The sequence below is a fragment of the Sturnus vulgaris genome, chromosome 7 (genome assembly GCF_052056855.1).
Source record: "Sturnus vulgaris isolate bStuVul1 chromosome 7, bStuVul1.hap1, whole genome shotgun sequence".
NCBI classification, from domain to species: domain Eukaryota; kingdom Metazoa; phylum Chordata; class Aves; order Passeriformes; family Sturnidae; genus Sturnus; species Sturnus vulgaris.
Window position 1 is genome coordinate 28,773,374 of NC_142249.1, and position 12,479 is coordinate 28,785,852.

The window sequence follows — 12,479 nt, forward strand, 5'->3', positions numbered from 1 at the left end:
CAATGCATTGCAATCAAAGTATTTTTCGTTGAGCTACAAATATCCCCTAGATTACTTCAATAGAATGCTAATAGGTGTATAAAAATCCTAAATTGACTATCTATGCAAAGACACTCAGATGATTTAATGGATTCTCGTTATGGAGGCATTCAAATGACAGGCAAGTAACAACAGCCATCTGGAGACTATCTAAAGAGGTCTGTTCCAAGACCTGGCTGCAAATCACAGAGAAATTAACTTGCATTAACTGTAAGGACAGTTTACACACAGCAAACCACACATTCACTCACAACCCTCTCACATTTCTGTGATGGTAGACAGAAAGTTTGCTCATAGGTCTGCAATTCTGTGGTTCTTACAAACTTCAGGGAGCTGCTTGTGGACCTGTGAAGTTGGAGCTCAAAGAAACATTGCTGCAAAGTGTGATACACAAAAGTCAGATTAAAATGATAAGAAATACTACAAATTTATTGCTTGTAATACTTGTCCCAGTGGCTGTAATCACAGTGAACACTGTAGCACAATACCCTGCACAGCCTTGCACATATATCCAACACAATATACTTTAATGACTTCTGACAGACATCTTGTACATCTCAAAGTAGGGATCCTTATCAGCCAGTCCCTCTGTTTTCTTTTGCTCTCTCAAGGTAATATTGACAAGAACAGAGTGGATTTTTCAGAAGCAGTTGAGGGTGAGTTAACCTTCTCTCATAAAAGCTGACAGAAGTTTAACTTCTGCCTTAACTGAAATATCTACTCAAAAGACAAACACCAGTTGCTGATAATGTGAGACATAAAACCAGGAGATGATGGAATAAACTGGTTGCTGAAATTCCAAGTGGGCTGTCAAAAGCACCTCCCCACTGAGAGTTCTGAACATAATTGTAAGAAAATGCAATGAAATCAATGTTCACAATAGTGGCTACAGTGCTGCTGAGGAAGCAGAGCAGCCTAATGCTCTAGCTGTACAGTGGTTAACACTGCTGTGCTTTCCAGGCTGTGCAACAAGAAAGGTGCCATGTGGGTACCTGAAAGTCAAAAGCATCAATAGCAATCTAGAATCAAAGAAGGATTACTAGGAAAAGCTAATTAAAAATTGCACAAAACTGTCTTCCCCAAAAAAGTGTTGGAAATATAATTAATTGACATGTTTGAAATGAGGTTGGACGAGGTATCAGCAAACATACTGTAAGCAGCCAGCATTCATTAACAAGTGTTGGACAGGCCAAGTGACAGGTCTTCCTCTTATCGTCCTCTATGATTGTTAATTAATTTTCAGCAGTCTTGTTATCATTACAGCTGCACACAGCTGTCTTGAGATGTGAACTTTGACATTCTAGACCTGCTTTTCTGCACAGGATCATTTAGAAATAAATTGACCTATTTTCTGTCCTCTAGTTTACAAAAGGAAAGGAAAAACAAATCAAGTTTCTTTCTGTATTCAAAGTAATTGTGATTTAGCAAGTACATCAGAATGGAGTTTAAGAAGTTATAGCAGCATAGAAGGATTTTGAAGTTACATTTCAGAGATTTCCTAATCTACACATGCCTAGTCTGTTAGGCTTAATACTTCTACAGATCAGATCTAAGCTTTAGTGGTCACTTCAAAGTTTCCCTCTGTGCTTCACCTTTGAAGTAAGGGAATCCATCAGTTCAGCTTCTCAAAAAAGATCCATGTTTCTCTCATTGATCTAATGACAGGAAAGCCACAGCAAGCAAACCTCGGATCAGAAGGGCAGCTCAACACAACACAGATACAAAAGAGTTGGTGGCAACAAGGAGAGAAGAGGAAAAGGAAAAGAAATCTATTCCAAGATTCTCAGTCACGCTTCTTCCCACTTCCCAGGGAAAAAGTACTTCCATTTTAGAAAGCAGCACATGAGGTGTAGAGGGGCGAGGTAATGCATACGGAGTCAAACACAACCTGCTACAAGAATAAAGGATTGCATTCACATCACAGTAAAAAAACCTCAAAAAACAAAGTTCTTTCTTTCAAAAGGACACCCTTCTGTTTAAATGCAGCAAATGAGACTGAAAATTATTTAAACTTTGGGCAGAGTAGAAGAGTCAAAAGTGCTCCCTCCTGCATCTGGTTGACAGAGAAGTTTCTAGGAGCTGGAGGGGAGTAAATCCTTGAACCATTCCAAGACAATAGCAAGACCATTGCATCTGCTTCCATAGATCAGAAAAACACTCAGAAATAATCCCAGCATTTCTTCTGAAGACAATCACCTTTCAGATCAGCCCTTGGGGTTTATTCAAACCCTAGTTTCTCCACCTCAAACTTGGCAACAATTAGAAAAAGATCATTCTATTTTCTCAAATTCACTTGCACAAGTTTAGCTAGGGCTGCTCCCAAAATATCACTGCCTGGCTCAGAATGAGGTCAAGGCATTCTCCCCTCACTACTGGACTGACAGGTCCTCTGCAGCTGCTGACAATGATGTGTGATCTGGCACTGCAGGCAGGTTCAGGACCTGTGTGAGACACGCAGCTGCCCCCTGAACGTGCCCACAGATCACCCCAGCAAACACTGCAAGAGCTGTCTGCACCTCAGCCCCCTGTTTGGCACTTGCCTTTAGAGGCACACCTCTACACCTGCAATGCCCACAGCTTTTGAAAATGGAGCTTCAAACACTTGTTCCTGTTTCATAATGAAAGGATTTTTATTTAATCTTTGCTCTGTTTTGTTTACATTATGTTTTTACACAATACACTGTAATTACAGATGTAAACCAAGCTGAGTGCCACTATCTCCTTCTAGTCATTTCCATACCTGTTAAACCTGGAAACTGTTAAACAAAACAGATAGGGCTATCTTCTCATGTATTTCAACTAAGAAGTTATCATTATATTTTTACATCTGTCCATACTACACATATTTTTTCCTGTTTTATCCATTTAACGAGCTCTCCTTGCACTTGTGAATCTGCAATGAGAATTAAAAAGCTGTTGTCCAGGCATAGGTTACTGTTTATTTTTATCTTCTATTACTCCATTCTACTCTTTTATTACTTTCTCAGCTTGGGAAAATTTCAAACTAAACACAAGGTGGAAGTAATTCAAAACCAAGTAGGAGACTACAGCCACATCTTCTATTGTGCAACATGGAATAGTTTAATGCAGCCCTGAAAAGCAGATTTCCTAAATGCTTGTTAAATTATTTCCATAATTCAAAGGTGACAATACTTTAATTTCAGGGTAATGCTACAGCTTTATGACTTCACAGTTTTATTTAATGGTCCAATTCACTAGGATATTATGCTGTCTGCATTTGGCCCTAGGAGATGCTTCTACAGCATGGGACTGCAATGCATTAAGCACATTTTAGACTCTCTGTTTAGCCTAGCCCATAGTTCTATCATCTTGCTGGAAACCTCCAAGTTGCTTTTGACGGCACACAAATTAAATTGTGGGAAATTAGAGCAGCTGGAAAACTGGCTTTCAATGAATTCTGTATTGTCTAATTCTCATTTTTATTCTTCAACTTGAAATATCCCTGTAGAACACATTCCACCCATACAAACTGCATCATTCCTTTGTGATTTAGGAGGTTTGTCACAAAACAAGATTATTCAGACTGATTAAATTGCCAACAAGCCAAACATACGGTAAATGCTACATGAGAGAAAAAAATAACTCTCAGACCTCATACAATGCATTCATTTCATGGTGCTCCACACTGAATGCCAAATTTTATCCTGAATGATGTACCTGTAACTAAAAGAACAACCACAAAAAAGACCAGAGTTTCCTTCTTAAACACTGTAGTGATCTAAGCTGCAGTGGCAGGTCAACCTAGCTGCTCTAATATACACTCCCCTCAAACGATATTAAAAGACCAATTTCTTATCACAGACAGCTTTAATTCACTGACTCCAAAGAAATGTTTTCTGAGTCTTCTCTGAAAGCATCCCATTACTATTTTCGTATCTACTTTTTTTTCCTGCTGGCTGACCCAGCAATACATGCTTCTGCAGCTTGTTTTCTGCCCATCAGCTTCCTCCTGAGCTCTGATTCAGCCACGTCCATCCAGTCCAGAAGCACTGTAATACGTTCAAGGCAACTCTCAGCAGAACGACCATGCCAGATGTCTCTGATGGGTGACAAGACACCTCTTTTGTGATATCTTCCACCCTCCTCCCCCACCCTGTGCAGAAGCCCAGAGCAGGCAAACCATTGTCATGCCAGCCTTCTTCCTATAATCCACCATTTCAGTAATTCCTTAATACAGGGTATCTTACCATAAGCAGTAAGAGATATTACTCTCCAAAAAACTGAAGAGGCAGTCACTGATCTCCTTCCTAGAGCAAAATGGACACTTCTCCACTCACTGTACTTCTGACAACTCTGCAGTCCTCCCTGCCTCGTCTCCTCCTTCTAGGGTGAGTGTCGAGAGACTCAAACCACGTTTCTGCTGTTTCACATGTCTTGTGATGGCTCAGACAGCTGCAGGAGCCTGGCAGACAAGAAGAAGAGCCCACAGCAAACCTGCTGTTTCTCAGCTGGGGGGTGGGCATGAAACCTGCAGGGGTGCAGAATGGCAGGAGACACCCGTGTCTGGGGCAAAGGGATCACCCCTTGCAACCGAGACAGCTGGAGTGACCCGGACAGAGCCACAGCTTACTTCTAACTTCTGAGCACTGCAGACGTAGGGATTAGGTGGCAGTAAACTTTTATTAAAAGGTAATGGCTAGGGAAAAATATCTAGTTATGTTCTTCAGTACTAGAACTTCCTTAGGAAGTACCTTAGGAAGTACCTGCAAATGTGACAGTGCAGGTGGCCTTCAGGACTTCTGTCATGATGCTCATCTGAAAAACAACAATTTCATTGCAAGCAGCAAGGCAGCTGTTGACAGCACAATGCCTCTGACATAATATTAATATTAGAGCTTTTTTCATTCTGTAAGGTTCTGGAAGAATACCTAATGAAAATTCAAAAGAGAAACGTATCAATTGTCAAAACTACAGTGTGCCAAAAGATCCGTAGTGTTTGAAGGATAAACTGTAAATCGTTAAGGGCTGCCTTTAATCTAAACAGTAGTAAACAATTTGTAAAGAACTTCCATTTGTTGTTTTCTCTTGTATAAAGTCAATCACAACAGTAAGGGAATTTGACCATTTAAATTGTTGTACCAAAATCCTGCAGCTGCAGGTATTAAAGACAGAATTAAGGGCATGGCCTTCTCCTATCTGTTCTTGCTCCAGCCTGTCCAGAGGTAGCCCTCCTTCTCACATGAGAATTTCCCAAGTCTATAAGAATGCAAAAGGGGCTGAGTACATGATGACTCCTGCATCTGTGTAATTGCTATACAAAGTAAAATGAAATGGTTTCTTCTGGAAAATAGATTAAGGAATTATATAAACAGATGAGCTTAGATTCACATGTGGAAACAAAGGGAAGATGGATGTCACGGACAATAATACAACTGATTGTTTTAGGAACATCAATGGGGATATGTACTACATGGAAGAATAAAAATTTTAATAATTTTTAGCTGAATGAAAAAAAGGCAAAAATTGTAAAAAACTGCAAATATAATTTTGACAATCTACACATTTATCAGAATCCTGTGTTCCCACAGCACCCAATGCAACCACCCCAATTTAGTAATCCCTGCATGGACCCATTCACATCCTCCTGGTGTCCTTCATGGCATCCAGCTACATCCAATCATGGCTTGGGCACATACACTTGGTTCACTTCCCCACATACAGATGTATATTTGGTGTGGATTCCTCAGTGTTTCTTACAACTGATGAATTTCCCTGTGAAAGTGACTTTGTTCTTTTACAGTGGGTATATAAAGTGAAGAAAACATTATGGTAATAAGGTGCTGTCTTTTCCTTTTAGATCTAGTTTTGAGGTTTTTGTCTTTCACTGTCATTGAACTGTCTCTCTTCTCCTGTTGTCAGAAAATGCAAATGAGCATTGCTTCTGTCAGGAAGGCCTATGCACTTTGAGTCTTCCCATTCTAAATAGTCCTGGATTATTTACTTTTAACCTCTCTTTGCTCAGATATCTTCATATGCCTTTGATTAGGCACATTAATGTTCCTGACACCCTCCTATTTCAACAACGTATTTTACCTTTAGTAGAAATAAACAGCCCTCAAGGTAAGATCCTTTTAAAGTGCTTCATACACTCTTCTCCCTTCTTGACCAATAAGCATGCTATTAAATAGTAGCACATCATCTATAGTTTTTGTCACCTTGTTTTTTCAGCCACTTCTTCAGACAGTGGATAAGTACATTTACCCACTCTAGTATCAGCTATTCATCAGATATTCTGTGACACTACTAAATTTCTTGCCATGCTGAAAATTGACTTTATATTTTTTTAATATTTTCTTGTTTTTTTTTCTCCCTGTAACATTTCCTTTCTCTTATCTCCCTCCCTCTTTGTATAACTGTGCAATTCCCTCTCAACATACACAATCACAATTTTCTGCTTTACTCAGAATTTCTATTCACCAGTGGGCTGCTAAACTTGACAGGTTGCAGAGAAACCACTGCAAACATAAACACAGTAAACTACCTTATAATGTTGATATTTCCATATCCACATCAGACACTGGATAACTATGACCAGACACCAATATGCAAAAAATTTGGTGTTTATGTGCCCCAGTTAATAACTGGCTACAAACAAGTTTCCTATCTGAATCCCTTCAATTAAACAGGTAAAAATGCTGTTAGAAAGAAATTAAAAAAATTAAAAAGAACTTAAATTAGAATTCGAAAGAACTTTAAAAAATGTAAGTGAATATTAAGGAAAGCACTTTTCTTTAAATGTAATGATGCTGCTCATTTCTGATGGTCTGATTTCTTCTTTGAATTCATCTTTCACAGATTAAAGGCACTGTAATTCTCAGAAGGCATTAGCTTTCTGCACCTCCACTTTTAAAAACACTAAATGAGTCATTGCCCTGAATTTTCCATTCCACCTCCAAATTCTTCAGCTTGAACACGTTTTGGGCATAAAAAGGTTGCTGCTTCTTGAACTGTATACAGAAAGAACTGCCAGCCTGAGTAAAATAAAAGCTTTATTTAGCCCAGGAGCCCACCTCTGCGTCTGAGGGTGAAGAGATACCCAGGGAAGCCAAAAGGTTTTCCTGAAGCTCATTCCCATTTCTCAATGGTCACAGTTAGCTGAGTGAGAAGCTGCTTCTAAACCTCTGTGTTTGCTTGCATCTCCTGAATCTATCAGACAAGACTGGGGCTTTTTCCAGATGGGTTTTACTCCCTCTCTTGATCTATCAGCCTCCTTGCTGTCCTGTGGTGGTTTCAAGGTGAATTCACTGCATCAGGAAAAAGCAAGCAAACAAAAAACTCCCAAATCCTGCTATGTAATCATTTAAGTGTCCCTTAGCTCATATATGATGAAAAAGAATCAATTCCTATGTGTTTTCTCTATGCCACACATGATCTGCACGCTCTCCTGTGACAGTTCCCCCCAGCCATCTTTTTAATTTGTTTAATCTCCCCACACATGGAAGCCATCCACATTATGACCATCCACGTAATTCCATTCACAGGAGGTATGGTACAGATTTATGTTCACTGAATAAAAATACTTTTTCTGTTCCTTTTATGTACCTAGTGTAACAACACAGAATTTTGTATTTTGCCTTTCCCTGAATATGGGGTACTTTCAGAAAACTAAGCAGAAGCATCATCTGAAAAAAGAAGCAAATTGAGACTCCATCCCTGTGTACACAAAGTAATATTTTTCCTACTTTGCACTTAATCGATTACTGTAAACAATTTTTATGAGAATAACAATGAGGGAATTTCCCAGAGAGAAAAGAAGCTCTTGTGATTAAGGCATCCAAACCATATTTAGTTGACACAGAAGCATTATGTTTTCCAGGCTAGGAGGTTCTGCCAGTTTTCCCCACCTCCATTTTGCTCATAACCAATATTATGAGAATGTCAGCAAGTTCATTACAGATAGAGAGAAAATCAGGTATATGCCTTCTGGATTTCCGCCAGATAAAGTTTATTTGAGGAAAGCAAATGCAAGGTGTTTGTCAAAAATCCTACTTCTTCAGCGGAGATAAAAAGCACTGACAATGTTTTAATCACACATATTTATATCATAAATAATAAAAATGAGCACATTTCCCAGATTGAAGATCAAGGAAGGATATTCACACAGAAAGGTGAAACTCTGTTACAATTCTTAAGAGATTCAACATCGAAGGAGATACATCTTACTAAATATTTGTTACACTTGAATAAAAAACATTCTTAATAATTAACTATTGTGCATTGAATTAACATAATCATTGACCAATTAAATAAAAATGAAAATTTAATTTGAGGCACTTTAAGTACAAGGAGATTAAAGATAAAATATGAATATCCTGAGTCCTCAATTTTCAGTACTGAGTGTGGAGGTGATATGTGGCAAAGTAGTTCAGCTAGAATTAGCAATTTAGAAAGGGTAATAAAATATTCCTTCATCCGCACCTGGCCACAGGAAGCAAAAAAAGCCAAACAGGAGACAGTGTGGGAAATTTCAACTCTATTTCAAATATAAAAAGCAGAAAGGGAGCCCTACCATCTACCCCCACCCACAATAAGAGCTATGTGATCTTTTCTCATACTCTTGACAGTCCTATATACAAAACAGGACCCACTTAAGGGAAGAATTTGTCATACAGGTATGTTCATTTGAAACAATTCTTATTTTAAACCTACAGAACTGTAAAGTTAAAATCCTCAACCAACAGGTCACCTTGTCAGGCTCTTGCTCTGCTACCCATCTCTTTGGTGTCCCTTCTCCTAAAATCATCATGCATTCTCCTCCATACAAATAGCAGGGACAATCAAGGTTTCCACTCTATGGAATGCCAAAGGCAGCACACTTGTATGAGGGGATGTATTGCTGCCTATGGCAGACTAGAAGGGTTTATAGCTAGCTCAGTGAGAGGAGTTTAATAATAATTCCCAGATCTCATATTCTAATAAACCAGAGAAACCATTCAATTATAAAAGAATGGTTTGGATTCTAAGTTTCTACCTCTTTAGTAAAATACAAACATCTCATCGAAAGTTATATCATGAAGTGCTATTTATAAGGTGCAGACAGTGGTGTATATATCACTTAGCAAGTCCTTCAAACTTGTTTTAAAAAATCACTTTTACATGGATCTTATTTAAGAAAACATCTCTAAATGAAACCTCTGTTGCAAATTCCCTGCTTCTTCCCCACTACTGAGCTGCATCATTGACGTGTCTATCATTCTGCTTAGACCACCTCAAATCAAATTAGACTTGACATCAGGCAGCCAAGTCGTGGTTAGGTCATTACCTGTTATATTGCAAAAAACATGGAGTGGTCCCAGTGGTCCACTTCCATCAGAATCGATGTAGAAGAAACCTGATGTCTTCCCTTGGTGTCGGTAAGCCTCGCAGGATTGTTCATAGACAGCTTTAAAAGAAAGAGAGAGTGATTGCATCACAGACAGACAGAACACAGACATGTTTTGTATGAGAACTCTGTTAACCATTGTCATAACATACCCTGTCAGCACACAGCTGATCAGCATGTAAAATCTTACTGCATTTGGGCCTGAATCCATGCTCAAAAATCAGACTTTTGTTTAAATTTTTTTGAACTTAATACAGGCTGGCTTTAAAGATACAGGTACTTGCTTTATTTTGGGTTAAAGTATGCAAATACTTAAATAAAGGGATATGAACTTTCAAATCTGACATATCTAGCTATGGAGTGGTACACATATATTCATCCATGTATGGTATTTCAAAGACATACCTACATACACACAATTTACCACCTAGGCATACACTTAAGTCTTGCCAACACAGATAACAAATACTTTTCCCAGTCCTCACCTTCCCTGAATAATAAGGTTAATAGGAAGCATTAAAGCCTTACCATAGTCTACTACGCAAATGAAATCCATTGTCCCCCAGCAGAAAAGCTCAAGCTCAGACATAGTCTCCAGCCTAGGTGATATTTTTATGCTTTAGACCTAATTTTATACAACCAACTCTTTCTCTCTGCTTATCAATATTCTTCTGTTGGAGTACAAGTGCCCACGAAAATCCAAGTGGTTAATAAAACAAGCACAGCAGGTCACCAAGAGCAAGAACAGGAGGAAGAAAAACCCAGAGGTCACTACAATCTTTGTATTTGAGGCATATTATCAGGAAAGATGTAACTGTCACTTCATAGGGGCAAAAATGAAAACTCCTGCAGAGAGGCACTCCAGAGGTATTAGACAGTCACATGTATGATTCTGGACCTTGAAAAACAACTTTAAATCTCATTTCAGGAGAGTTGATTTTTTTCCTCCCCACCTGCTTGAACACTTACCTGATTATACTGACAAAATTATTCTCCACAATTGTTTATGACTGCTGTGTTGAGGCTGTAAATACAACTGCAAAGTTCCCAGTGCTTTTCATCTGAAAGGAACTCAGGGAGCTTTGCAGATTGATGGCAAGGCCAGCACTTCCTCACCACTTCTAAACACAATCCCTGCAGAAGACAGCAATTGCTCCACAGCAGCAGGAATAGCTCCTTACTCCTACTCCCGTGCACACATGAACTCACATCCTCCCTTTTCCCTCATTCCCTTAAAGAAACTTTAATGAAGCTTTCAAAAAGGCATAAATGGTGAGCCCTGAAGTAGCCTTGTCTGAAGAATGCTGTAAGATAGTTCATCACTTAAATATTGGACATTTCTTCACTTCTACCAATAAAGGAGAACCACAGTTCTAGGGGCTCTGGTCCAAACGGGCTATGGATTAAGAGTCTCACCGTTTAATCATTTGTACACAGACAAAATATGCTTTTCCCATGCACATTTCTTGCCTAACCAGACATCTTTAGCAGACAGAATATCACTGAGTGCTAAACAAGTACAGCACTATCCTTCCCAGGGTTAAGAAGCTGTTTAAGGTGCTCAGCACCTGATGAGACTGCCTTAATTAGCATCCATCCTATAATAAATAGAATTAGGAAAGCTTTTTCTTCACAGCCTGATGTATTCAAGCATGGTAGGAGTCCAGAATATCTCTAAATTCCCACTGTGATAGCTAGCCAAGAACACATATTAAATGCAAGTTAAATAAAATCCCCAAACCAGAACCTATTCTTCCAGTGTTCACAACCTGAGGGGCTGACAGAGAGTCCCTGAGTTGCAGAAGTGCTGACAGAAGCAGTGGGCATATGGAGGTCAGGAGAGAGATGGTAACAGGCAATTAAGTAAGCAACCAAGGAATTATGATTTGATCAATTTGCAAAGTTCTTAAACTGCAGTTCACTTAGTGAATTTGCTGTCATCATCGTTACAGGACACTTTATCTTGTCTCATTAGGGAATATGCCAATTGCTTCCTCTGAATTGTTTGCTGAGTGTTTTTGAAGACAAAGGATGGTGCGAGGGGTAGAGACAGAAAGCAAATATGTTGTCAGTGAACTGGCACAGCAAATCTCATTCTTCATCACAACTTGTTCTAAGTGTTCTTCTTCTTGACTGTCATTTTGGCTGGAGCCCAGATCTACATTTTTCAAATTAGTAAGGAAAGATGTGAAGATTCTGCCATTAATAATGTGGGCAGATTCAAACAGAGATGATCTACTCACCTTTAGATGGCCCCTTTGTCACTAACTTTAGGGAAAAAAAGCCTATATAGAGCTAGAAATCAGGCTAAGGGTGCTCAACTGGTATAAATCTGAAAGCATACACAAGCTTCCATAAAACTACAGTTATGTCTGCCAGAAGGAAATACATCCTGGTATGTTTGCTTTTCAGTTGTATGAGAAATCCAGCACTACATACTGGGAAGTAGCAGGAGAAATGGGAAAAGGCTATAAACCTCGAGCTCTAGCACATAAAACATATTCCATCATGATTAGTGAAAAGCGGTTTTGGTGGGCAGTTTATTTTGTACCTGCATACAAAGTTTCAGATGCCTGTATCTGTAGCACTTGGTACTGCACACTCCTAGACTGGAAGTGGATGGGCTATTGATTTAATTCTCTATTTTGATATGTTTTTCTTTATAATGCATCAAGAAGAAAATTATGTTTGTTTTCCAGTCACTGGCCGATGCCCCTACAGACATTTTGAGTGCCACAACCACTCCAAGCTCTGCTCAACTCCTTTATGGCCTGAGATGATTGCATGCTTCAGAGTAAAGTTATGCAATTCCATTTGCTGAAAAAGGCCCTATTATGCCAGTAACAAAAACTTGAAGCCATCTTTATGGATCCATGAGCAACAAGACCTCTTTGCAGTCATTATTCTCTTTTTGCAATCAGAAATATCATATGAAAATAAAAAACAGACAGACAGTCATCTGTGTTAAGACCCCAGAACCTCAACTTTGAAAACTGCCTTCATATTTATGTTCTGTTTTGTGTCAGGCTTCTCTGGTGTAGATGGAGTTGTGTTCATTTTGGGAATGCCAGGGAAACCATTATTGTAATTGTCATTA

General features: G+C 39.0%; 1 protein-coding gene across 1 annotated transcript in view; it reads right to left on the reverse strand.

Moving 5' to 3' along the window:
* CNTNAP5 (contactin associated protein family member 5) overlaps positions 1–12,479 on the reverse strand; it is a 269,015-nt gene that overhangs the window by 81,248 nt on the left and 175,288 nt on the right. The window contains exon 12 of the mRNA XM_014871836.2: positions 9,323–9,442. Coding sequence (XP_014727322.1) covers positions 9,323–9,442 — 120 coding nt within the window. The remainder of the gene's footprint in view (positions 1–9,322; positions 9,443–12,479) is intronic.